At 33.1% G+C, this 26,836-nt stretch overlaps 3 protein-coding genes across 3 annotated transcripts in view; 2 read left to right on the plus strand and 1 right to left on the minus strand.

The window, feature by feature from the left end:
* LOC108917637 (histamine H2 receptor) overlaps positions 1-26,836 on the plus strand; it is a gene marked incomplete at its 5' end in the record, with an annotated part of 76,729 nt that overhangs the window by 46,535 nt on the left and 3,358 nt on the right. Inside the window, one exon of the mRNA XM_018724353.1 lies at positions 25,336-25,547. Coding sequence (XP_018579869.1) covers positions 25,336-25,547 — 212 coding nt within the window. The remainder of the gene's footprint in view (positions 1-25,335; positions 25,548-26,836) is intronic.
* Positions 5,167-23,168, minus strand: LOC108917664 (tubulin beta chain-like). Its single transcript, XM_018724384.1, has 7 exons — positions 23,112-23,168; positions 20,145-20,344; positions 19,913-20,048; positions 15,740-15,984; positions 8,209-8,397; positions 5,499-5,815; positions 5,167-5,345 (listed from the first exon to the last, which is right to left on the minus strand). The coding sequence occupies exons 1-7, from the start codon at positions 23,166-23,168 to the stop codon at positions 5,167-5,169; spliced, it is 1,323 nt and encodes a 440-aa protein (XP_018579900.1).
* On the plus strand, positions 10,358-11,002 carry LOC111691710. Its single transcript, XM_023454946.1, has 2 exons — positions 10,358-10,682; positions 10,807-11,002. The coding sequence occupies exons 1-2, from the start codon at positions 10,382-10,384 to the stop codon at positions 10,941-10,943; spliced, it is 438 nt and encodes a 145-aa protein (XP_023310714.1). The 5' UTR covers positions 10,358-10,381; the 3' UTR covers positions 10,944-11,002.

Below are 26,836 nucleotides of genomic sequence, written 5' to 3' on the forward strand. Positions count from 1 at the left end.
CAAATATAAATAGAAGAAACGAGTAATAGTTTTTTGGCGGTGGACAGTTGTGTTGTATAATGTTAATTGATAGTGGATTTATTTGTATTGTATTTCGTTTCCATCTACAATTAGAATCAACTTGAAATCAATAAAATGCATGGTTATTATTGTGCTTTTCGCGATTGTTCATCCAAAACTGGTGAAGGATCAAAACTTTTGAAATTACGTAAGGATTAGAAAGGTAATTATTATTATTATTATTTTAAGTACCTACCTATAAACTGTAAATCAGAAAAAAGTATTTTGATTTTTAAAATAATGTGGTATGTTTTCTTGTAATATGGTATTGCATAAGTATAGAGAATATCTTTAGGAGAATTTTTATTTTTGTTTGCAGTGCTCGAGTGTGGATAGAAACTTGCAATAGACTCGATTTATTGCCTAGGATTGTGGATGTATATAAGAATTATAGGCTTTGTGAACACCATTTCGAAACCAAATATATTGGTAAAGGGAATGTAAGAATAACCTTATTGCCAAACGGAATACCTATACAATTTCCTCAACTTAGAAATGGGCAAGAAGAGCTAGAAGCAAAAATTGTGGAAGATTGTCCCAAAGAAGTTATTGCATTGTCAGGTACCTATTTTTAAAAAACTATTTCAAATATTGCAGAAAAATATATCTGTTTAATAAAAATATTAGTTGTAAAACATCTTGTTTTATATATTTTATATATTATACCTAATTTGTCTACATTTTACCACAATTATCCTTGTATTATATGAACAATGTTTGATACTGATGCAGTTCGTTCAGTGTACATCTATTCAAAAGTGTAACTTCTCTTAGTGTAAACGATTGTGTTTGTCAAATCGGTCGACTCTAGCGTGACCACAAAACATCAAAGGAACCGCCGATTCTGTCGCTTCTCGTTGGTATAGTGTTCTCTGATACATCTCTGAAATTTATTAGTTATTTACACCATAAAGGAGGTAAGGAGCCGAGCGAGAGCTCGCAATAATATCCGAGACTGGTAAATTATACTTAACTGCTGCGTGGTGTATATGGTTCATTAAATAAAGATTAGATTTTATTTTTTGACATTTCTTAATCAATTCATTTTGACATTATTCGAAATCTTGCAGAGTCGCCTTGGTTGTTTGGATTTTGTCGTTTCTAAGGTGTTTATAAATAAAGCTACATAAAAGTTGCAATTTTCCTGGTTTTGAATTATTATTTCTAAATGAGTGCTTTTCAAATAGAAAGTGCAGCAAATGCTGCTTGCGAATTTTTATTGCCCGAAAAGTCGAAAGTGCGTTACGGACGAGCATATAGAAATTTCAAAGAATGGTGACAGAACAAAAATACTGGTGTTTCTGAAATGTCACTGCTAGCATATTTCATGGAGAATTCAACTTTAAAGTCATCGGCGAGTTTGTGGAGTGATTACTCAATGATTAAGTCAACTATTTTGATAGAGAAAAACGTGGATATATCAAAATACCCCAAGCTGAGCGCATTTTTGAAACGTAAAAATGACGGCTATAAACCTAAAAAGTCAAACGTTTTTATAAGAGAACAAGTCAACGATTTTCTCGTTCAGGCACCCGATAACACATATTTGCTAATGAAGGTAGTGACGGTCTTAGGCATTACAGGAGCATGCCGTTCTGATGAGTTATGCTTATTGTAGTTACAATTCCAGATTCTAAAAATGATGTGTCACGTACGTTTATTCTCGTTTGGGTTCTGTTTCTCACCTAGAAATTCTCAAGAAATATATCAAGATTAGATTGGAAATTAAAACTGAAATTTCACGTTTTTTTATGCGCTATCAAGCAGGTAAATGTTACAACCAACTAGTCGGCAAGAATAACCTTTCTATGATTCCTAATAAGATTGCATAGTTTTTGAAACTAGAACATCTTGAAACATATACAGGCCATTCATTCCGAAGAACATCCTCAACTGGCTAATACAAGAATTGATGCATTAGCAATCAAGAGACATGGTGGGTGGAAATCAGCCACAAATGCAGAAAGTTATGTTGCTGACAGTTTAAGTAACAAAAATGAAATAGCAACAGGATTCTTTACAATGACACTTCAACTCCAGGTTCTAGTAATACGTCGCATCATGCTGTTTTAATGGATCAGTCAGATAATATTGAGCCTCCGGTAAAGAACTATTCGTTTTTCAAAGTTCAAGGGATTTGTAGTTAGAAATACTATTCAAAATACAAACTAACCATGACAAGTTAAAAAAATCAGTGGCGTGAAATTTTATATTTTTGTTATAGGATATAAGTAATATTTAAAAGAAAAAATTATCAAAACATTTTTGTGAAACGACTAATTCTAGAGTTATGTTAGGTTTAATGAAGTGCTTTTCAGCGCAGCAGAAAGTAAAAAAAATAATATCTCGAAAATGTTTGTTTTTCAAATAAATTTGAAGACATATTTCTTGGAAACACCATAATAATAAGGAGTTAGTAGTAATAAAATCTTTTCTTTTGTTTTTTTTTTCATCAAACGTCTTCAAATATATTTTAGAAAAGGAGATTTGTATACAGGGTGTTTGTAAATAAGTGCGAAATATTTTAGAAGGTGGTTGCCGAAGTTATTTTGTGAAAAGTAGTTCATATAAACGTAGGTCGAAATATGCTTCGTTTCCGAGTATTTAAATCTAAATTTTTATTTTTATTAATTATTTCAGTTTTGAAGAAATTTGAAAAACGCTTTGGAGGAATAAATGTGCATGTTTTGGGGTGATCCTAATATTTCTACTTGCACCAGTGGCGTTCGTGCGAGAATGCCACAACCTTTTTTAATAAAAAAATGGTACGCCACTGCCTTTTTCCCGTTTTGATATTTTTTTAGAAATCTGAGACTAACGAATCTGAATTTAAAGTGTCATTTATAATTTTAAAAAGGAATGTAATTGAAAACATAATTCGCCTGAGACAGAGACTATTAAAATTAAAACAAGAAAGCAATAATTCTTGAGATGTACCACGAGAATGATAAAATCCATAACTAATTAAATGAATAGTCTTAAAAAAATCTCCGTTGTACTTTCTCTAACGTTCTGAAAGTCCTTAGAATTACGCAAAATAAAGCCTAAATTCTTATAAGCAGATTTGGTTACTAAACTAATTTGCTCGTCAAACGATGTAAATTGTGTAACTCTATTTAAAAAAGATTCACCAATTTTATAATCAAAATCTAGATTGGTTTTGCGTCGACTGTAAGACATAATTTTACATTTGCTTACATTCAGAGGTAGATTATTATATGAACGCCAATTGTGTAATCTGTCAAGATTTTCTTGTAATCTAGTACAATCAGTAGAGGATTTCACTCCCAAGAACTTCAGGTTGTCCGCATAGAGTAAATGGTTGACATCGATACATTCAGTTAAGTCATTAATAAAAATAAAATCCAACAGTGGCCCCAGGATTGGCCCTTGCGGAACTCCTGAATATTGATGTAATTTACATGATTGAAAGCCATTGCACAAATTGGTAGCTATAACTAAAATAAGACTTAAATAGAGATAATAGAGCAGGGGATATATCATAAGACTCTAATTTCAATGTCAATAAATTATGATCAAGCCGATCGAAAGCTTTGGAACAATAGGTATACACAACATCAGCTGACTTCCTGCATCCAAAGCATCAGCAATAAATTGGGTTTCCTCAACTAGATTTGAGGTATGTAGTTGAACGACCACTCATAAATCCATGTTGGTATTGATTTTTCAATATGAAAATAAAGTCGATCGTGTAAAATTTTTTCTAGGATTTTTGAGAAGTTACTTAAAATAGCTATGGACCGGTAGTTAGTTATGTCGTTCTTAGTAACTTTTTTATAAGCGGAGCAAATTCGTGACTCTTTCCATACTTGTGGATATTCCTTATATATAATATAGAATTGAATATGATTTTTAAAGGTTTTGTGAAAATTGTTTTACAGACTTTTATTAAAAATGTAGGAATTAAATCAGGTCCATTGTAAAATTACCCTTCATTCTTTTAATTGCATTTATATCATCTTCGATAACCTCAAAAACACAAAGAATATTGGAGCCAATAGAGGGGCAATGTGCGCACTTTCGTGCATGACTCATTCAATCGTGTATAATTTTTAGATCATTATGTGGCATTGTTAAAAATTGGATGACACTGTGTTCTCAAAATTCATTTTTTATTGCAAAACACATAATAAAATGTGTATTTTAAATTATCAAAAATAAACATATTAGGAGAGGTACCTAGTCATGTGACTAGGTAGATATTTTGTCTGGTTCCCCTCTTAATATGTTTATCTATGATTACAATATGCTCTCGAAAAAATGTATTAAGCCTACTCCAGATTATGAGTCACTCGCCAAATATTGACCAAATGTAAACAAATACAGTATGGCGTGGTGGTTGAATGTTCGAGAATGTGAACATGTATGTACATATATTTGCCAGAATCATACGTAAACAAATGCCTTATCATGTGGATGGTGTATATTGATACATTCTTGTAAGCATGTTTTCAATTTTTTAAGAAATGGTATTGCAGCTAACAACTTTTTTGCAAGCAACACCTGCACATCATGTTTGTTATGAAATTAAATGCTTATTAATTTATAACTTTTTGTAATATCCGTTTGAAATTTGTTTATATCAATTTTCATTAACAAAAGATTAAAGTACCGTTCATCTTAAGTTTTGTTGTATGTATCAGTGAATATAATGTAATTTTAATTGGTGGAGGTATCTTACTTGTTATTAAACTTAAGTTTTACATGTATAAAGCCGTAAACTTTCCTAATATTATGAAATTCAATACCGTGATAATACATGTTTCCAATAACGGCCCTTATTACAATATGTTTGTGTATATATTGACATCCATTAATTGTCCAAGCAAAGCTATCCATTAGGGCGTTGTTTGCAGGCACTAATACTATACTGGATTATGGCGAAATGTTCACAATGCCCCGTTGACTAACTATTCTTGCTACTATCTCTTCATCAGTTGGTAAATATCCATACAGACTGTTACAAAATTTACGTATACGGCAATACACTCTTAAAAGTGAGCAGAAAGTTTATTTACTATTATGCGATTAAATGAACGGTTTAAGAATATAATAATTTATTAAAAATCATCTTATATCTTCTAATTATTCATATTCATCATCAGTCATATCGTCGTCGGCCCTGGCTTGTTCGTACTGTTGGTATTCCGATATGAGATCGATCATGTTGGATTCACCTTCTCTAAATTCCTGCTCTTCCATACCTTCGCCAGTATACCAATGCAGGAAGGCTTTTCTTCGAAACATGGCCGAAAAAGCCTCACCTAAAACAGTATGGATTCAAAAATTAATTTTTTGACGATGAGAAAACAATTTTAATCATTGTTATACACTGAGAAAACAACTACTTTCACTTTGAGTTTAATAAATTGTACAAGAAACGTTAGCTCAGTGTAATTAAATTTATTATCCGTTACCTATTCTCTTAAACAACTCCTGTATGGCGGTGTTGTTTCCTATGAACGTGGCGCACATCTTCAGACCCCTCGGGGGGATGTCGCAAACTGCCGTCTTGACGTTGTTGGGGATCCACTCGACGAAATAACTACTATTCTTGTCTTGGACGTTTACCATTTGCTCGTCCACTTCCCTCGTCGACATCCTGCCACGAAAGATGGACGCCACCGTCAGGTATTTCCCCCTCCTGGGGTCGCAGGCCGCCATTAGATTCTTGGCGTCGAACAGTTGCTGAACCAGTTCGGGAACGGTATAGTTTCGGTAGATTCTGTCGCCCCTAAAAATATACATATACACCCAAATAGCACTTATAGCATTAAGGTAATAATTTTTTGAGTATAAATTTGTCAAAAGTTATGAAAATTTGAGAAATCAGACCTTTTAAGAGTTTCAAAAAAATTGTCCAAACAATATTTAATACCATTTGGGTAAAATATGTTGTATGTATGTACACAGACCAGATAGACTTCACGCAATAGTTACGAAGTCGAGAACCAGTGAAGGCAAAATACCAGGTAATGGAGTATATGAGGTAACTAGAGCTACACTTACTTTGAATAGGATCAGAAGCAAAATTTAGCTTCTCTTTGCAGCGTTGTTTACGACGGTTGTCATGGCAACGAGGCCAACACGGGAGTAAACTTAGGCGTGGGGGAATGAGTGACGCGGAAATTGAAGCAGCATTGTCATCGCTCATCGCCTGCCTTTAAACAGTTTATACGATACACGTCACCCAGTCCACGATTATAACGGTTCTTTGTTAATATTTGTTTTGTATAATAATTGTAGAAATGTTTCCTATGTATGTATTTTATTGGAAAAGCAATTTTCCAGATGGAAAATAAAGGACAGAAAGAATTTTTTAAATTGTGAGAGACCTGTGCCTTATTCTCTCGATATGGAAAAAGGGGAAGTCAAAAGACAATGTGTACGTTCGGAAATTTCGGAATGAATGATATTCGGAGTATAAGTGGTTGTGTGGAAGTGTTTATTTAAAAAAAACTTTTCTGTATGCCGTGTTTAATTGTGGGTGTAAAGTCCGGCATGTGGAATAAGGAGGAATTTAGCAATTTTGGGAACGTCACGCGAGGCTGTCGTAACCACGAAGTTTCTTTGGAGCATACATATACGGTGTGCGTTAATGTTCGCAGAACTCTACAAGCCGAACTAATATTTATATTTTTTATAAAATCTAAATGAAAATCCTTCTCGCGAACGTCAGTTTTTCGGTAATATTGCAAATGCAACTAAAAATTTCCAAATTCATTTAAAGCCGTTTAACTTGAAAATTTGAAAAATTTCGCCTGCGGCGCTTTTTTTTGCTTTTTAGTCAATCAATGAACATGCTTCACCTATTCTCAATGTCACGAGCCGCCACTGTTGTTTTTAAAATTTGTCTTACTGACTAGATCATTATAATTCATTCGACAAGTACATCTAGAAGGCTTCTATGTTTAAAAAAAATTGTGCGTCCCAAAACAGTTACAAAAGCTTCCTGGTTCCAACAACAATACAATCTACTATTGTATATCCATAAAATTGTACAAAGCTGTAATAAATCAGAGGAGCTCCTTTCACAGATCTCTCTCAAAGCGCCCTCATTTCATTCTACAAATAAACATGTTTGTAAGTTACCTCAAACCCGTACAATCGCAATGATTTCGTTTCCAATATATCAAATCATGTAATGGGAACCAATGTAAATATTACAGAGCGTCGAAAATTTGTTTGATACTCTTGTTTATTCAATTCAACAAATAAAAAACCTGTATTCTTAGATGCAGGTTATGCCTTTTTATGTATTAACATAATTGTTTTCACTTATTTTAAAATGTGTAACTCTGTTTCCGTTTAAAGTTATGTTTTCTTTTTATGTTTTATAAGACATAATCCCATGATATTTAAAGTGGATAAACGTAATAAATTAAAGAAAACAAATGAACTTCAAATATTTTTATGTTTAGGTATACACTAAAAAAACGCATATTTGAAAATTATAACTTCTTCAAAATTGTAAATTCTGCATATGCCATGATATTATTTGGAAAGTTATGCTAGTAATTTTTTATAAATTAAGTAATAGCACTCTTAAAATACCCCGTATTATGTGTTCTATAAAAATTCTTTCAGTTTAGAATTTGTATAATAAATGAAAATGTAACATTCCTGGTATATTTTCATAATTTTTTCTGCATTCTCAAGAAAGAGAGAAATTTACAGTTTTGCGCTCTCGATTTCACTTGCTCTTGCATAATAAACTTTTAATAATAAAAAAAATCGCTAATATTCATAAAAAAATAGTACTAGGGTTAGAAATAGAATTTTTAAAGTCGATTCAACAAAAAGTATTTAGTTGTCATCTCTTTTTTACTTAGTTAATAGCTACTATAATAATCGTCTACTAAACTTTTACCCTTACTTAAATTCGTAAAAACTAAAATTTTGGAAATGTTTAAACAAAAAAGTAATTTTATTTTCTGCTGTGTATGCACTTTCCTGAAAATATTGGGTACAATTTAGGACTACCCTATTTTAATGCAATGAAAATATAAAAAAATAGCCGCACTAAAAACAATGTTTCCAAACCTCTGGTTGATATAAATCCTTAATTTATTTATACGTGCTACTTAACTTAGTATCCTAACAGGAATACTTAAATCTAAGATTTACCTTGACGTTAGGGGTGCAAATCCGGGGATGAAGAAGTGTAATCTGGGAAAAGGCACCATATTAACCAAAATTTTTCTTAAATCTGCATTTAATTGACCGGGAAATCTTATACAGGTCGTAACTCCAGCCATTACAGCGGAAATGAGATGATTCAAATCGCCGTATGATGGAGACGCCAATTTCAGTGTTCTGAAATATGAAATAACGCCATCAGGATTTATTATTTATTTGTGTTTATTTCAGTTTCGTACTAAATACACAGAAGTGTTTGCGCACATAAAAGGAAAAGAAAAGTAATTGGATAGAATATTAAAACAATTTACGTATAAATAAAAATACAAACAAAATATGTAGAATTACATAAAATAAGATTAAATGATTAAAATTATTTTCAATTGTAAAAGGTATGATGAACTACGTAATAAACAATTTTAAAATTACATGAAGTCTTATTATGAAAATCATTAGTCAACATTAAAAAATTCACTTAAAGTATAAAGAACGATTTATTAATTATTTTTCAACTTTTGTTTTAAATTCTTTAGCGTTTATATTTCTTAATATGGAGGTAATACTTTGAAATGTCATGTTCCGAAAGAATCTGTTCCTTATCGTATTTTCTGAAGTCTAAAAAATCTAGTAGGTTTTAAAGTAATTTATTTTTCTAGTGCTATACAGATGAAACTAGTTTCTACTATGAAAATTTTAAAATATATTTACATGAGGAAGGACCTGGATGGAACAGTCAAAATATTTAAATAAATAAAATATTTTCTGCAATCGTCTCTGCCTATTCCAGACATAATACGTATAGCCCGGGAGGCAGCGACATTATTGATGTAATTATTCCTACAAAGCTGATTTTTTCTCATTTTGTTGTTTTGATATCGTAAGTAAACGGAACGGCAGTCTACCGCGCCAATGTGGGGGCAAACGTTAGTAACAATTTTTTAAACATGTAAATAAATAATACTTAAATGCCTTATACCTACAAGGCTGAAACTTTTTAGAGTGATCAATTATACCTAAAAATACAGTATAGTGATAGTCTACCGCGTCGGAAGGGGGGCCATCAAGGGTCTACCACCCACGCAAGGTGTTGAAAAATTAACTTTTTTGACTTATTTCTACAAGGCTGAATTTTTTTTTCAAATACTTTAGTTTATAAGAGAACCAAAAAAAAAAAAGTCTACCGATCATCTAAGGGTGCAAAGCCTTGATAGACGCAATGGAATGCACGATCTCCCGAGCGCAGTCGCTGCGCCGATTCACTGTAAGCCGCTCTGAATAATAACTCATACCGGGATTAAATTACAATCTACAAAGCTGCTTTTTTGTCTATAGATATCTTACAATAATTATTGTCAAATAAACGTCTTATACCTTCGATACGAGGTGGCTAAAGCTTCGGTAGACGTGGCGAAAGTTTTTGCGCGGAAGTTGCTTAAAATTCCAAATTTATTATTAATTATAATTTTTTGAGCTTACACCATTATTTAAACGTATGATATAGTAACAACGAGCGAGCGTTAGCGAGCGAGATTTTTGCTAGTATAATAGGTATTAACAAAAGTTCAAAAATTTTTTTTTTCAAATAACTGACCTTTTTCTTTTTTAACATTGAATAATTAAATTTATTTCACTTTTACTTATAATTTATAACAATAATACTTTTCGATAATAGCGCGCGAAATGCTTGATTTGCGATTCATCATCACATTCGTCAATTACACTCGTGCGAGAATTATTCTATCGCACTAGTATCGAACAATATTTTACGACACTTATTTATAAAATAAATGATAACAACGCAAATGTTTTTTATTACAACAATATAGTAATTATATAAAAAATAAATATATTTTTCTTATTCCTCATCGCTACTGACATTTGATTCCTCATCGCCTTCCATATCATCACTATCTTCATCCTCATCATCTTTCTGGTCACACACTCCATCATTTTCTTTAAGGTATTGACAACCGTCATTTGCAATTTCTGTATCTGCAAATAGCAATATATTATTAAATATTTATTATATTATGCTAACATAAATTCACCCCCTTTAGGGTCTGAAAGTCATTTTTTAATTGAGTTTTAGACCTCCTTAAAATGCAAATATGTGTACCTGAATCTTTATCGTTCTGTAGATCAAACGTCACATCGATCAGTGATGTTTTTGAAAGCTTACAAAACTACTAACGATAAAATCTTTCGTCAAAAGGTCAAGAGTTTCGATGCATCTGCTTTACCACCTTGTCAATCAGAGCTCCGAGAACACATACTCCGAACAGCATATATTGCACAAATTTGGAGTAATGCTCACTTAAAAGAGCCTACAACATTATCCCCACTCGACTGTGGCTGGAAAGTGGATGAGAATGCAAGATATGATTTTAATTGGTTTAGTGGCGACCAATTGCCTCAGTCAATCGATGATGTGACGTTTGATCTACAGAACGATAAAGATTCAGGTACACATATTTGCATTTTAAGGAAGTCTAAAACTCAATTAAAAAATGACTTTCAGACCCTAAAGGGGGTGAATTTATGTTAGCATAATATAATAAATATTTAATAATATATTGCTATTTGCAGATACAGAAATTGCAAATGACGGTTGTCAATACCTTAAAGAAAATGATGGAGTGTGTGACCAGAAAGATGATGAGGATGAAGATAGTGATGATATGGAAGGCGATGAGGAATCAAATGTCAGTAGCGATGAGGAATAAGAAAAATATATTTATTTTTTATATAATTACTATATTGTTGTAATAAAAAACATTTGCGTTGTTATCATTTATTTTATAAATAAGTGTCGTAAAATATTGTTCGATACTAGTGCGATAGAATAATTCTCGCACGAGTGTAATTGACGAATGTGATGATGAATCGCAAATCAAGCATTTCGCGCGCTATTATCGAAAAGTATTATTGTTATAAATTATAAGTAAAAGTGAAATAAATTTAATTATTCAATGTTAAAAAAGAAAAAGGTCAGTTATTTGAAAAAAAAAATTTTTGAACTTTTGTTAATACCTATTATACTAGCAAAAATCTCGCTCGCTAACGCTCGCTCGTTGTTACTATATCATACGTTTAAATAATGGTGTAAGCTCAAAAAACTGTAATTAATAATAAATTTGGAATTTTAAGCAACTTCCGCGCAAAAACTTTCGCCACGTCTACCGAAGCTTTAGCCACCTCGTATCGAAGGTATAAGACGTTTATTTGACAATAATTATTGTAAGATATCTATAGACAAAAAAGCAGCTTTGTAGATTGTAATTTAATCCCGGTATGAGTTATTATTCAGAGCGGCTTACAGTGAATCGGCGCAGCGACTGCGCTCGGGAGATCGTGCATTCCATTGCGTCTATCAAGGCTTTGCACCCTTAGATGATCGGTAGACTGTTTTTTTTTGGTTCTCTTATAAACTAAAGTATTTGAGAAAAAAAATCAGCCTTGTAGAAATAAGTCAAAAAAGTTAATTTTTCAACACCTTGCGTGGGTGGTAGACCCTTGATGGCCCCCCTTCCGACGCGGTAGACTATCACTATACTGTATTTTTAGGTATAATTGATCACTCTAAAAAGTTTCAGCCTTGTAGGTATAAGGCATTTAAGTATTATTTATTTACATGTTTAAAAAATTGTTACTAACGTTTGCCCCCACATTGGCGCGGTAGACTGCCGTTCCGTTTACTTACGATATCAAAACAACAAAATGAGAAAAAATCAGCTTTGTAGGAATTGGTGCAAAATTTCTGTCGCTGCCTCCCGGACTAGTACGTTCAGCTTTTGGCCCGCATACATACTACTACTAGATTGTGCATGTCTCCATACCATAGGTAACAGCTTAAAATTTAATGAATTGAGTTTTGACATGCCATTTTTAAGGTCAGTAAGAAAAATTTGTCTATCAAATTTCGAAGAAGATAAACAAGCTTATAATTTTTTTTACGAATAAAATTAGTATGATGATTCCGCAATAGCGTTGCATCAATATAAAAGCAAATCCTGAGGAACTCCATTTTAATTGTATTATACACATATTGAAATCTGTGGATTAAATAAGATATTTGAGACGTGCTATCGTGTGAAAAAACATAAAAACTTAATTTTTTAATTAAAATTTTAGGACTGTTGTCAATGACTGTATAACTCTTGCAACGATTTTCACGTCGTTGCTGTTTCCTTCTGAATAACAGCTATATGTCTCTCAACTATACCAACGACGTGGCAACCAGCCCAGAAATTTTTCAGCTACGTCATACATTATATACTTCGTTCATGGTCTCAAAAACTAACTGACATATTCAAGTATATTCTGTGCCCTAACAATCGCGCAAAAAAACTTCAACAGTTCGTTTTGTTGTTCCTATCCTAAACACGAAGTAAAAACTTATTGAAAAAGATGGTCATCGCATGTTTGTCAACGACAGCAAGTGACATATGAAAAGGGAAAACGAGAGATTGATGGCACTTTTTATTGACGTAGTTAAAAACGTATTTGCAGCATCTAGCGTCGTTGGCATATATTTACGAAGGATAATTTATCACAATTAGCTGAGTTAACTACTTACGTCGGACAATATGTAGATATACATCAGGACACTAAGACTCAACTCCTTTTATATGAAAACCATTGTTACCTTGTTTAAATAAACAGGAAATTTAAAATTATGGTCCGTAAACTAAGTTTCTTAAAAGTAAAATTGCAAATGACAAACTTCATTTCTACTCGTTTTAGAATACGAAAAATAAAGATGTATTTGGGCCGGATCAAAATGAGTTACAACTTTTAGAGTGGCAAAAGGTCCTTTTACAAACTAATTTAATTTAAAGTTATTTACATTCAAATTGACATTTCCCCTAGGACCTTCGATGTATTTTACGATCCTCCACGCTTTCTACAATCAATAAGATTGCTTTTATTGTTGAGCTGGGAGCTATTATGTGTGAGCTTTTATATACATACACCTACGCGAACTCTTTTTCTGCAAATTTCGTACCGTTACATTGTTGCAATATCAGAATGAAACTATTCACGAATAAAGGATCCGCCATTTATTATTTATTTTATTAAAAGTGAGCATAGGAGTAAAGCAGGATTCATTTTAATAAAAAGAAGGTTCCATTAACTTATGACCTAAATGGGTTAATTTTCGAGATACAGGGCGTTACAGTTTCTAAAAATGTAAGTAAAAGTACAAATTCACAGAATTTGTAAACAATTTTATAAAACAAATAAATTAGAATCCTCAGAATTTCGACTCCACTGAAAAAATTGTATCAATCCATTTGATTTGTATAATGTGTTTTAAAGAATAAAAATATCTTCCATTTTATACGTAGAGAGCCTAAAATAAACCTTTACAGTTGAAAAAATCGAAAATATTTCTAAAAATATATAGATTTTTTTATAATTACAAATCTAAATAAAATACAAATTCAGTGACAAAGAAATTTGTCCCTTGCCATCCTCATAAAATTTAAAATTTCTACGCTAATAGTTTGAACTTTTAACGATTAAATTGTACTTAAAATCGTATTTGCAACAAAAAATATATATATAATTATCTTTTGGAAACGAACAGTTCCAGAATTTTAGATTTTATACAAGGTGTATCTTAAGCGATGACTTTAATTTCAAGGGGTGATTCCTTGTCATATTTTAAGCAAAAAAGTGCATATGAACATCGGTGCGCAAGTGCTTCGTTACGGAGATACAGGGTGTCGAAGATGGGAAAATAAATCGCATTTTCTTAAATATGTTTCGACTGATTCGAAATAATTTAATGAAATTTCATACACGGGGGTTTTTTGGAATGACAAATTCAAAGCTGTGGTCATTTTAGGTGTATTTTTTTGAGGGCGCCAATAATGAAGTATGAAAAACGCATTTAAACTTACTTGAGCTGGAAATATCATAAAAATTGAATTAAATCAAATGCTCAAAATGAGAACCGCCACTGTCAATACAAGCATGTAATCTTCTGCTCATCGACTGTCGCACACGTTCCAAAATTCCTGGAGTGTTGCGTATGACATTACAAGAATTTATAATTCTGTTTCTTAAATCATTTTCATCTACACGTGGCGTTGCACAAACAAGCGACTTCAGATGTCCCCAAAAGAAATAGTCCAGAGGATTTAGGTCTGGAGATCGTGCTGGCCACGGCTGAGGTCCTCCCCGACCTATCCAGCGCTGAGCAAAAGTGTCATTAAAATGTTGGCGAACAGCAAGACTGAAATGAGCAGGTGCCCCGTCGTGCATAAACCACATGTCATTTCTGGTTGCTAGTAGTACATCTTCTAACAGACCAGGCAATGTTTCAGCTAGAAACTGTCTGTAAGTCTCACCATTCAGTCGAGGAGGAAGAAAATGCGGTCCGATGACATGATCACCAATAACTCCGGCCCACACATTCACCCAAAACTGCTGCTGAAATCCACGTTCTCCAATAACATGGGGATTTTCATAGTTCCAAAAATGATTATTGTGGAAGTTTATGATGGCATCCCGTGAAAAAGTTGCCTCATCTGTGAACAGAATTTTAGACGTAGAGATTCTGCGCAGTTTTTTGGAGAAACCATCGACAATAATCTAACCGTGCAGGAAAACCTCTTGGCAAAAGTGGTTGCACGCGTTGAATGTGGTACGGATAAAGTAAATTTGTGTGCAAAACCCTCCAAACACTTTGATGACTTATGTTAAACTGTTCAGATAATCTTCGCGTACTACTTGACGGATTAGCTTCCACTTCTTGTAGGATTGCTTCTTCTAGTAGTGGTGTCATTATTGTTCTCGGTTTACCAATACGTTCAGCGTGAGCATTTAAAGATCCAGTTTCGCATAGTCTAGCATGGAGCCTTATGAAAGTTCTTTCTGATGGAAGTGGTCTATTGGGAAATCGTTCCTGGTAAATTCGACGGGCTTGTGCAGCATTTCCATCTGCTAGCCCATAAATGAAATGTATTTGAGCTTGTTCAACGTTATTCATAGTTAACTGCACACTAAAAGATAGGCAACTGACAGTATCTTGTCACTTTTAATGCCAAATATCATCGGAATTTTGTTATCACAGGAATTTTTGTATTCAACAAAAAGATAAGGTAGGAGAATCGATTATTCTAGTCCAAAATGGCATACAGGGTAGCAGAAAAAAGTTGCGATGGATTAAAGAGGCCGAAATCGTTGCCGGTGGCGCTCTCAAAAAAATACACCTAAATTGACCACAGCTTTGAATTTGTCCTTCGAAAAATCCCCCGTGTATGAAATTTCATTAAATTATTTCAAATCAGTCGAAAGATATTTAAGAAAATGCGATTTATTTTTCCAACTTTGACACCCTGTATCTCGGTAACGAAGCACTTGCGGACCGATGTTCATATGCACTTCTTTGCTTAAAATATGACAAGGAATCACCCCTTGAAATTAAAGTCATCACTTAAGATACACCCTGTATAACTTTTTTACATTTGGGGCTACCGTTTGTTTTATACGGAAGTTGCGCGTCATTTACCTGTAGCAGATATCGTGCAGGGCCTCATTGTCGATTATATATGTCTCGTCCGAGCTCTCGATGAGCGATGCGATGGCCATCGTGGCGTTGTAGGGTTCTACGACGGTATCGGATACTTTTGGGCTAGGTATGACCGTGAACGTACTGATGATCCTGTCCGGATATTCCTCCCTTATTTTCTCCAGTAGTAGGCAAGCCATTCCGGAGCCGGTACCGCCGCCGATTGAATGGACCACTTGGAAGCCCTGTAAAGGATTGGAAATTTGTGGGCTGTCTTATACAGGGTGTTACAAAAACAATTAAGTCGAGTAGTTGCAACATATTTTTTTATGCTACTTATTTGTAGAAAACTGCATCTACTCAGAATTACTATTTTTTATTCTGTAAGCTTTAGTCTACTGTTAAGGGATGGTATCAACTATTAAAATTAAACTAAAAATAATTATTGTTAATTATGTAATAAATTAAATTAAATAATAAAAAAATTAGATGAATGGGTACACAATCTAGCAACCAGTGACGGAGAAGAACTGATGGAAATGATTCAAGTTCAATTAATGGCGATTGATATAACAAAAAAGAAAAATGTCTCATTTCATTCGAAAATCGGTCCATTTTTTATTTGTTAAAATTTAAAACAAATGCGCCCTACTCCGATAAATTGAAATTAATGGTCTCATAAAAAAAATCCTGGAATTTTTTGTTAGAAATATAAGTAATTTTAAATACAATGGAGCCATCAGAAGTAAAATAGTTGGCGTAACACTTTTTTGCGGATTACTATTTTTCAGAAAATAAAAAAATCCTACACCAACGGTTTTTTGGATTTTTTATAATTGCGTTATGTTTAGAAAACTAAAAACCGTCTTTCTCTTTCAGTTATTCAATTATGTCCTAGACATAATTTATATCAAAAAAAGATTATTACAAAGAAAAAGTTCCTTTTTCTAATAAAATGGAAGAATTTATTACATTTTCAATTTCGGAAATATTCGGTGATGTCGGAATTTTGAAGATCTTTACAATGACGATTCCCTCTTCCTCCGTCAATGGTTGATAGTGTATTGTGTATTCTTGCAGCAAATTAAAATAGTTAAATCATTAGCCCATGCTTCTTCCCGAGCACATGCTCGTAGGAACTTTTTTATTGATTTGTGATGTACTTAAAATCCACCAATAAAGTTAGGCAGCGTATTTCATTAACATCCTATAAAGTTGATGCTTCGGATAACACAAATCACTATTTTCTGGAAATCATTTTACATTCACTGAAACATAGTTCGAGTTTTCTGAAATTCAGTTGACAAATTCGGAAATATTATTAACGTTTTCTAAAATACAGGGTGATTCATAAATGGTGACCAAACATGAAACCTCGTATTCTTTGGTGAATTTTAAGGAGAGTCTTTCCTATAAAGTTTTTATCTAGGACGCTTGGTTAAAAAGATGCAAGGTGTTAAACTTGGAAATTAAATAAAATAGTACGCTACTGCTTTACGGTAACAACCATAATATTTTCGGATTCGTTTTCTATTTTCTACAAATTACTACTCTCTTATGTTTCTCGAAAAAAGCCTGATTTTCGAGTAAAACTTAAAAAACCAACTGAAAACACTTTTACTTAAATAACATGACAAATACTAATCATTCGGTTATTTATTCGAATAAAAAAATTAATAACATTAGTCATCATTTTAATGATTTTATTTGAGTAAATGCTCAAAAATACCTCCATTTGCACGAACACAGGCGCGATATCTTTTTAGTAACGAAATTGTAATTTGTTCGAAATTTATTGTTGCTTGAATCTGATGAAAATCATTATTTATTCTTTCTTCTAACTGCTCAGAATGTCAAAGTTGCTATCGCAGCTTACTAGGTATGTAATTTTAAACCGCATTTTATTCGAATATCGAAGTGTGTTTTCAGTTCGTTTTTTAAGTTTTATTCGATTTTATTTTATCGGGAGTTTTTCTAAAAACATAAGAGAGTAGTAATTTGTATAAAACTAAAAGGAGAATCCGAGAATATCATGGTTGCTACCGTAAAGCAGTGGCGTACTATTTTATTTAGAAAAATATGCCACCGATGCCCTGTATCTCCGCCACTGGAGCATGTAAATTCTAGGAAAAGTCCTCAGATTTTGCAAAATGTTTACATAAACGCATGCGGCCAATTTCAAATTATTTCACTTACTGGATTTTAAATTATTTTAAAAGAAGTAAGTTTAACACCCTGTATCTTTTTAACGTAGCGTCCTAGATAAAAGCTTTATGGAAAAGACTCTTCTTAAAATTCACCAAAGAATACGAGGTTTCGATTTTGGTTGCCATTTATGAATCACCCTGTATAATTAATTGAGTTACAAGTGATATAAATAACGCATTGTGAAATAAAGCTTACGAATATCAAATTGAGAGGATGATTTTTGAAATTAAATTGACTATTTGTAGAATCATCGGAGGAGTAGATAATTTTAAAATGGCGCAACCGCCAAAACATGAAAAAGTTAGTAATGCATAATTTTTTTGAACACAAATTTGTAGTCTATAACCCATAATAGCAGTGGTAAAAACACTGGTGTCTTTAATGATACAAATTATTATAGATTAAAATTATGGAAAAATTTAAATTTTGTCACGTGATCAAGAACACGTTGTGATGTCATTTAGTGCTACTAACAACAGTCTGAGTCCTGGTCGTCTGCCGCCTAGTCTAGCCATCTAACAAACGAGATGGAATTTAATTTAATAAAACGCGCATGCGGGGAGCCTCGCAACAAAACGAGTTCGGTTGTCTGTCGTCCCGTCTTGTCCCGACCATTCATCTTCTCGATTCTCCATCGCACTAAATGACATCACATATTAGCGTCTCCGCAAACACCCGTTTAAAAATTTGTTTTGGGCACTACAGGGTGTTCTACAAGCTCTATGACCTATGAACTTTGACAGATGGTAGGTGGGCTGATTTCAAACAATTTTTCTTATATGAAGGTAGGTCCGATTCGTTTTTGTTTAGAAGCATTTGAATAAATATGACTTCATGTCATAGAGCTTGTAGAACATCCATATAAGGTTATGGATTATTTGTAGGCCTTTAATGCCCGTTTGCACCGTTTAGAATTTAAGCCAAGTTCAACTGAACTTGGTTTAATTTTAAAACTAGCTTTTAATAATCAGCTTTTGCACCGCTTACTGCCGATTGTAGATTCATTTAAACTGGGCTTTAGGAATACTGTTTAGGGATTTTATTATGCTGCTAACTTATGTCCAGTTATGTTCGGAAAAAAATATGTCAAAGTCAAATTCTCAAACCAAAATTTTAATATGAGTACCATCAATGACACCTAACACTCTAGGAAATTATGCAATTTTATAGAACTCATGTTGCACATTAACTATTTCTTCTGGGTTTGGCATTTTTATGTATCTCTTGCAATTGATACTCGTACAATTATTCTGGACACTGTTGATATGTCCATCCCTGAAAAGTCTGCAATAGCAAACAAATGACCACCACAAGCATAAAACCAATTGTTGGTTATTAGATACACTATTATTCCCAGAAATACAAAATCATGTTAAGAATATAAGCTTTTTATAACTCCAAAATTCTGATTGCCAGTTGCATCGTGTTCATGCCGACGTGTCCGTAAAACTTACATATCACTTGGATATTCCAACTCCTCTTCAATTAAAGTTAGCAGATGTAATGCGATCTAATTTTGTCAACCTAAATCTGTGGAAAAAAGTCGTATTGCCTAGATTATGAAATAGATCATTTCTAATATATCTAGGAAATCCAAAGTCTATAATTTCGTGAATATCAAAATCATCCAATACATCAAAGTCAGAATCTGAATCCATTTCAAAGTTCTCAATGATGTCTTAACACCACTCACAGTCCACAGGAAAATGAAGAAATGCCTATTTAAAAAAATTATAACTAGCAGCTAAATACTGTCAATAGTGTCAATTTATATTTTCTCATTAATCCAAGTTTAAGCGGTCAAATTTGAGGGTTTAAATTAATCCTAGATTAATACATAGATTTGTAACGGTGCAAACAAAATGTTATATTTTAATCCAAGTTCGGACTTAATCCTGGATTAAACACTACGGTGCAAACGGGCATAAAAGAACATACGCAAGTTACCCATTGCCTTCACTGTACCTGCAAGAGATCACATCCTTCGGCCTCTCTCCTAACCGTGTCAAGGACAACATCAGCTAGTTCTGCCCCTTCGGTATACCTCCCTTTGGCATAGTTATTCCCAGCACCCTGTTCTCCAAAGATGAAATTATCTGGCCTTTAAATAATATAAATTTTTATAAGAAAAAAGCCGGTAGGGATACAAAGAACCGAGTTTATAATAAAAATAAAATGACTGAAATCGAATAAGAACCTGAAGAGTCTTCCGAACGGTCCCGATCGCAGCGTGTCCATGGTGCTGTGCTCCAGGTCCACGCAGACGGCGCGAGGCACAAACCTGTTCCCCGTCGCCTCATTGTAATACACGTTGATTCTCTCCAGCTGCAGATCGGAGTCTCCATGGAAGCTTCCTGTGGGGTCAATGCCGTGCTCATCTGATATTACCTCCCAGAACTAAAATAATTATACAGGGTGTTTCAGAAATAAGTGAGTTCCTTGAAAAGGGCGATAGAGGGTACGAAAATGAGAAACTTTAGTGAAGCAACTGATGGTCTAAATGCTATTGTTTTCGAGAATATGAATTAAGAAAATTGACCATAAATTAAGTCACCCCTGTGCATCTTGTGCACGTGCCCGGCCAGAATGCTTCGGAAGCGCTTCTCTAATTGGCTGACGTTCCAGTAGCCCGGTCAAAATAGACATTTCAAATAACGAAAATTCCAACAGAGCTAAATTTTGGTGGAGACCTTGGGTACACCATTAGAAATAAAGTGTCAAAAGTCCCCATCGATCCCATGTGTGCTAAAAAAGTTATTCGGGGTCAAAGTCCAATTTTGAGTTTTTTTTGGATTTTTTTCGAAAACGGTAAGTTTTATCAAAAAAGTAGCTCTGACAAAAATTATAGATCTTAAAATTATCTACAAAAATGGTCCTTATACTTTTTTTTTAAGAATCACCATTCCTGAGATAACGCGATTCCAATAGTTGAAGGAGTCACGTTCTACGTGATATGCACACATTTCCACACCACCTGTGAGGTAGTGTACTTTGATGCGTTTTTTTTAACGTGGTTTCCCCGGTAGGCCTACTCCACGAACTCTTATGACCGAATTTTCAGGGACAATACTCTTTTAACTGTATGATGATTATTGATATTGATATTGGTTATTGACTTTAACTGTAGTTCTGATTTCTTTTGATATTTTAATCTGATTCATACTCTTCAAAGTCGACTTCAACAGTCATGTCTTCTTCGATTTCTTGTTCTTCTTGCTGGATGTTCATAAATTGTTCAAATGAAGATGAAACAGCTGTCTCTTCATCGAAATCACATGAATCTTCGTCTGTTGTATTCAATTGGACATTTGAGCAAGAGTGGCTTTGGCAATTAGTACACGCTGGAGAACACAGTAACCCTACTCTTCTACAGCCACATTTAGCACTACAACCTTTTTTGCAATTGCAAAAAATAGTGTTTAGGGTTTTTTCTAGAGCAAGTGGAAGTAAAGTTTGAATCGGTTCCAAAGTATTATCTGTAAATTTCCAACCCCAGTCTTCTGGGTTCAGTTGATTGCCTAGCCATGTCTGAACTTGATAGTATACTCGATACAAGTGTTGATTAACATAAGCCGATGTTGGAGGAAGACAAGATAGTTGTACTTGTTTCTTGTTTCGTGTATTTTTTACAGAAGTTAAATATCTATATTTATCTATACAATCAATTATTTTTTTTGGCGCTTATTAACAGCAAGAAGAAAGCGAATTCCTTTTGTGATTATTGTTTGAGGTGAAGAATCAATTTCTGCAATCAATCAAACCTTTTTTCCAAATAATTTTAATACTGATGTTTTACCCCATCTGAACATGGCTAATGTAATATCGCAGCCGGTTATCGCATGTAAAAATAAGATATGGTTTTGGCATTTTGGATAAACACATGGACATTTTTGAAGAATATATTTCTGTTCGCTGTTTCGCCTTTCCAGGTTTTAAAAAGTATATAATTTTATCAATTGGAGTCCTTGTAGTGAGTAGTATTAATAAGTCAACATCTTCACCAACTACCATTGTTGTATTTGTTGCATTAAATTGTTCTGTTGATGTTTCAATTATAAGGACATCTGCGTCATTTTGACTAAGGGACTGAGTTTCTTTTGAGTGTATATTCTCAGAATAGTATAGATTATACATACAAGAGACACAAATAGGCATTTTTACTTGCATTAAGTGCCTGACTATGTATATACGTGGCATATATGTGCATATTATCATGTAAACGTGACTCCTTCAACTTTTAGAATCGCGATATCTCAGGAATGGTGGTTCTTAGAAAAAAATTATAATAACTTTTTGTAGATAATTTTCAGATCTATAATTTTTGTCTGAGCTACTTTTTTGATAAAACTTACCGTTTTCGCAAAAAATACAAAAACCTAAAATTTTGACCTTTGACCCCGAATAACTTTTTTAGCACACATGGAATCGGTGGGGACTTTTGACACTTTATTTCTAATGGTCTACCCAAGGTCTCCACCAAAATTTAGCTCTGTCAGAATTTTTGTTATTTGACCACTATTTTTATGACTAATTTGACCGGACTACAGTGATTTCCACAGGCAGCAACATGGAAAATGTTTTATTTTAAGAAAATATTGTCTCTTGAGAAAGTCGCCTACAGGAAGCCATTCTTGAGAAAAATTGCATTATTTGCAGGTGTGTATGTTTAGATTTGCGATAACTTTGAAAACGTAACTCAAAAACCAAAAATTTTTGAATTAATTTCTTTTCGTAAATCAGATTTATTTATCGTCGTGAATATGCAGTCAAACGTTGTCGGTGAAATTTGCGGACACTCTTTAATAATAGAAATGTGTGTGGTCATTAGTCTCATTTTTAAGTTGATATGTCATTCATTATCTGCTTATATGTCTATTTGTGCATATTTCTTGCTCTCTGATGGATGAAATAATGTAACATAAATTGAGGCATTTTTACACAACATTGTTCATTTCAATATCGTTTCTGGCCTTTCTTTTTTTTATACTATTAATAAGGAGATAATGCTAAAGCTAACAGTTTAACTCTCTGTAGGTATCATCTTTTCCAGTTCAGTCTTTGCCGATTGTAAATATATATTTTCATATAAATCTGATAGACAAAACAAAATAGATAGTGTAATATTTATTTTGGTTTGATGACAGAAAAAAATAAGATAACTTACTTTACTGCCTATGTTGTTGCCAGCCTGACCAACTTGAATGTGTACGATTTCCCTCATTTTTTATATTGTTACGTGTTTTCACTGAAATTTTGTTTTGAATAACTTAAACTGGAAATGAATTTAGATTTTTTTATGTAACTGTCATGATATGTCTGTCAAAATTATGTCATACCTTGCTAGTAGTATATTTTGCCTTTATTAGTTGCTATTTAGTATTAATATACATTTATTTTCGTTAAAGCAAAGAAATATACAGACGCCAAAGTTCGTTTGTTTTAACTAATTGCTTCATTATTGCTAAAACTGACGTCCCATTATCTTATAATAATTCAATTAAGATCTTTTCGAAGCATTAGTCGACTAAACTACAAATTTAACTAGAGGATAATGGTGTCTATATTAATATTAATGGATATTCTGAAATAATTTTAAAAGAACATAATTGCTTGTACTGGCATAATGTTATTGAAAAATTTGTGTTAAGGTGTAAGGCACAATGTCAGGCAAAAACTGCAGCGATGAAGGAAAATTCATGAAAAATGGCGCAGAAAACTTTTAATTTTATTTTCTATTGCAGCACACTCTGTGGCTAAAGACACATCATTAGTTAACAATTTTATTACTCCCAGTGCGACACTAATCACGCTTTCAATCAAAGTACTTACATATTAACAGGCTGCTCTCTGCCAGTAGGTACAATACAGTAGACATTGAGTACTATTGACAGTTATTAAGATATGACAAAGATCTAACTGAATACTTATTTGAATTATTCTGGAGTAGTTCTAATCAGGCTGTATTGACTTCAGCATGGACAGATACTTGTATTTTTTTTTTCATCCCTAGCAAAATACTTCAGTTAATTCTCACGTATAACCGATCTCTAGACGGTAATCCTTCATCCTGGGATGGAGGGCAATATCCGTATAAGGTTAACGAAATATCAAGTCTTCCTATTTGCAGTTAATCCTTACCCGAGTCCAAACTCTAATCTGTTCTGAACCTACATAAATTCCTATAAAGTAATCTAAAAATACATTGAAATTAGTCTGAAACTTGAGCTTTCAATAAGTTCTAATACGGTCGTTTTTATTTTCTTCCCAAAAGATTTTCATATACAGGGTGATTCAGTTATAATGTCATTAATTTTAAAGGAAGATAGGGAAAAATTAGTAGAATAAGCGATTAAATGCATATTAACGCTGAAAAAAAATATTTTCAAATCATTATTTAAACCCCTTTTCGGACAGCTCCTGACCTACAAAGGTTTATCGAGAGTGAATCTTGACCTATCGTAATATTAGGTCATTAATTTAGCTTTTTTATTTGTTACTGTTTTATCATTGAATGTGAGTTTTAGTATTATGTTGAATTATTAATTCTACAGTTTGTAGTAGGTATACCTACCTTATTGTATGCTTTTCAAATAGTAGTATGGTACCTACCTATTTAAAATGACAGTACGGCTAAAAAAAAACACTCATTCATTCGTCCATAGTACTTTGATTTTGAAACCAATTGCAAAATTCTACACGATCGAGGAAATCAGCTGTTTCGCTTCAACATTCGAACGCTCTATAGTTCGCCGGCTATTGCTAGGTTGGACACTGAGTTAACAGGAGATAAAGGGTAATTTGCTAATTATTTAAAAGATCGGGTAATTTTTTTTTCGATTTTATGTCTTTATTAGGCCTTCTGCATACGTGGTTAAAATTAATGACTGATTTATGACTGAATCAACCTGTACTACTTAATGCTGTAAACTAATGGTTTTATAAGCTACTGCTGTATAAAATAATTTGATTTAAATTTATTTTTTTTTATGTGTTCTACATAATAAATTACTATAACAGAAAGAAATAATACAAATCAAAGTACGCAGATTTATTTATTTTTATTTATACCCACCTGTTAACTTATTTGTTTACGAAGAACACGCCTATGATTAGCCGACGAAAACCCCGAACTCTAGTAATAATTATCTTTTTTAACTTTCATTACGAAGAATTTCATTAAACTTAACATGACTTTAGAACTACTCGTTTCTCAAAGAAAAGTTCAATTTTGCTAGAAATACAAACGTAAATACATATTAATTATTATAACTCTGAAAAAAATCATTGATGTTGAGATTTTACACTTTGTTAGAGATAATATAAAATTAGGCATTTCAGCTAGATTATCCATATTTCGGCATTTTATTAACATTTATGTTTTTTTTCAGTGATAATCAGTATATGTTGGTTCGCTGGGTCAGTGGTAGGATTTCTACCATTAATGGGGTGGCACAAGGACACGACCGACGGCGATGTTTGTTTCTTCCTTAAAGTGATGGATTTGAACTACCTCGCATTCCTGTATTTCGTGACCATCATAACACCGGCCTTGCTGTTGGCGGCCTTCTACGCTCATATCTATCAGGTGGTTCTGAAACAGGTGTGTACTCTCAATAATATATTGACCATTTAGGATGTACACTCGTTTAGGTTACATCTCGCTGTGTCTGTAGACAGGACATTTTTCGGTCGTCTCACCTATGACATACTGATGAGAACAAATAAATTAGGAATCGGTATAAGTCTGGTGGTTCTAGTGACGAATGTTCTTAACTGTTGATAGGGTATAATTCAACGCTGGTTGGGGTATTAGTCCGGAGAGTAGTTGTTTCCCACAACATCATTTGTTAAGTACTACATAGTAAAATTTGAGGTAAAATATTAAGGTTAAAACGAAATATTACCTAAATAATTTTTATTCATTCGTCCTAATTACAAACCCAAAATTTAAGGACATTTATTTTTATCAGTACATTGTGTTGTAGATCCTTACAAAGGTTTTTTATATAATACATAAATTCGAGGGAGAATTCACTGTGTCAGTTTCTGACCTAAAAACTCATGAAAGGTTCTTTAGTGGAGGAATCATTTCTCTCGTCCTTCGCCTTTTCCACTAATTTACTAATGATACCGGATTCCATGCTTTCTCAGGCTCCCGATTATTAAGAGAATTGCCGACCGTGAAGAGAATTCCGTTATTTCGTATATTTTTTATACTTATACTGACGAATCTATATCATTTTTCTCTTTTAAAAAGCAATTTCTTAGGCATAATTTGGTTAAATGGGTACAATTAAGAAGTGAAATAAAAAACTGGGATTAATGGATTTTGAAAAAGTGAGGGTCTCTGATAAGTAGATGTCGAGGACAGGCAGTCATAACAGAACCAGCCTGAGTTTGTTAGTAAATATATACATGTTCACAGAAAATATGTGACAACATATAGAAAATAATAACGATAATTGGTTACATAAACTACGCTTAATATTAAGTTACTCTTGTTATTAGTAGCCTCAAGAGTTAAATATATATGTAACGCAAGAAAATACTTACCCGATAAGGTTTAGAGTCCAAGTAAAGTTCCAGTGTCATATTGGATGTGCTTAAAACAAATCACTACATGCCTTTTTAAGTTTTCTGGAGTGAAATCTATCAAATTTCTTTATTTCGTCATTTTAATTTATTTATGGTCGTTTGTGCGGGTGTGAGTGAGTTTTACGCTTTGCTTGGTCGAGTGTATGGGATGTGTTTTTATGGTAATCAGTAGCATTGTGTATTATGAACATAGAGCGGCACACTGCTTGGCCACAGATTTAGTCTATTTCTGCTTGATTGTCGCCACAAAGTCTGTCGTTTAGTAATTATTTATATATATATATATATCATAGT

Source organism: Anoplophora glabripennis, unplaced genomic scaffold (assembly GCF_000390285.2).
Source record: "Anoplophora glabripennis isolate ALB-LARVAE unplaced genomic scaffold, Agla_2.0 scaffold44, whole genome shotgun sequence".
NCBI lineage: Eukaryota > Metazoa > Arthropoda > Insecta > Coleoptera > Cerambycidae > Anoplophora > Anoplophora glabripennis.

What these genes read in the sequence shown, in the direction of transcription:
- LOC108917664 (XM_018724384.1), bottom strand. Translation starts at nt 23,168, where the DNA reads ATGAGGGAAATCGTACACATTCAAGTTGGTCAGGCTGGCAACAACATA. An exon ending in TTTGCACCCCTAACGTCAAG is followed by an intron (nt 5,816 to 8,208) that starts GTAAATCTTAGA and finishes GTATATTTTTAG; the next exon opens with GGGCGACAGAATCTACCGAA. An exon ending in GGAGTTGTTTAAGAGAATAG is followed by an intron (nt 5,346 to 5,498) that starts GTAACGGATAAT and finishes ATACTGTTTTAG; the next exon opens with GTGAGGCTTTTTCGGCCATG.
- LOC111691710 (XM_023454946.1), top strand. Translation starts at nt 10,382, where the DNA reads ATGTTTTTGAAAGCTTACAAAACTACTAACGATAAAATCTTTCGTCAA. An exon ending in ACAGAACGATAAAGATTCAG is followed by an intron (nt 10,683 to 10,806) that starts GTACACATATTT and finishes TGCTATTTGCAG; the next exon opens with ATACAGAAATTGCAAATGAC.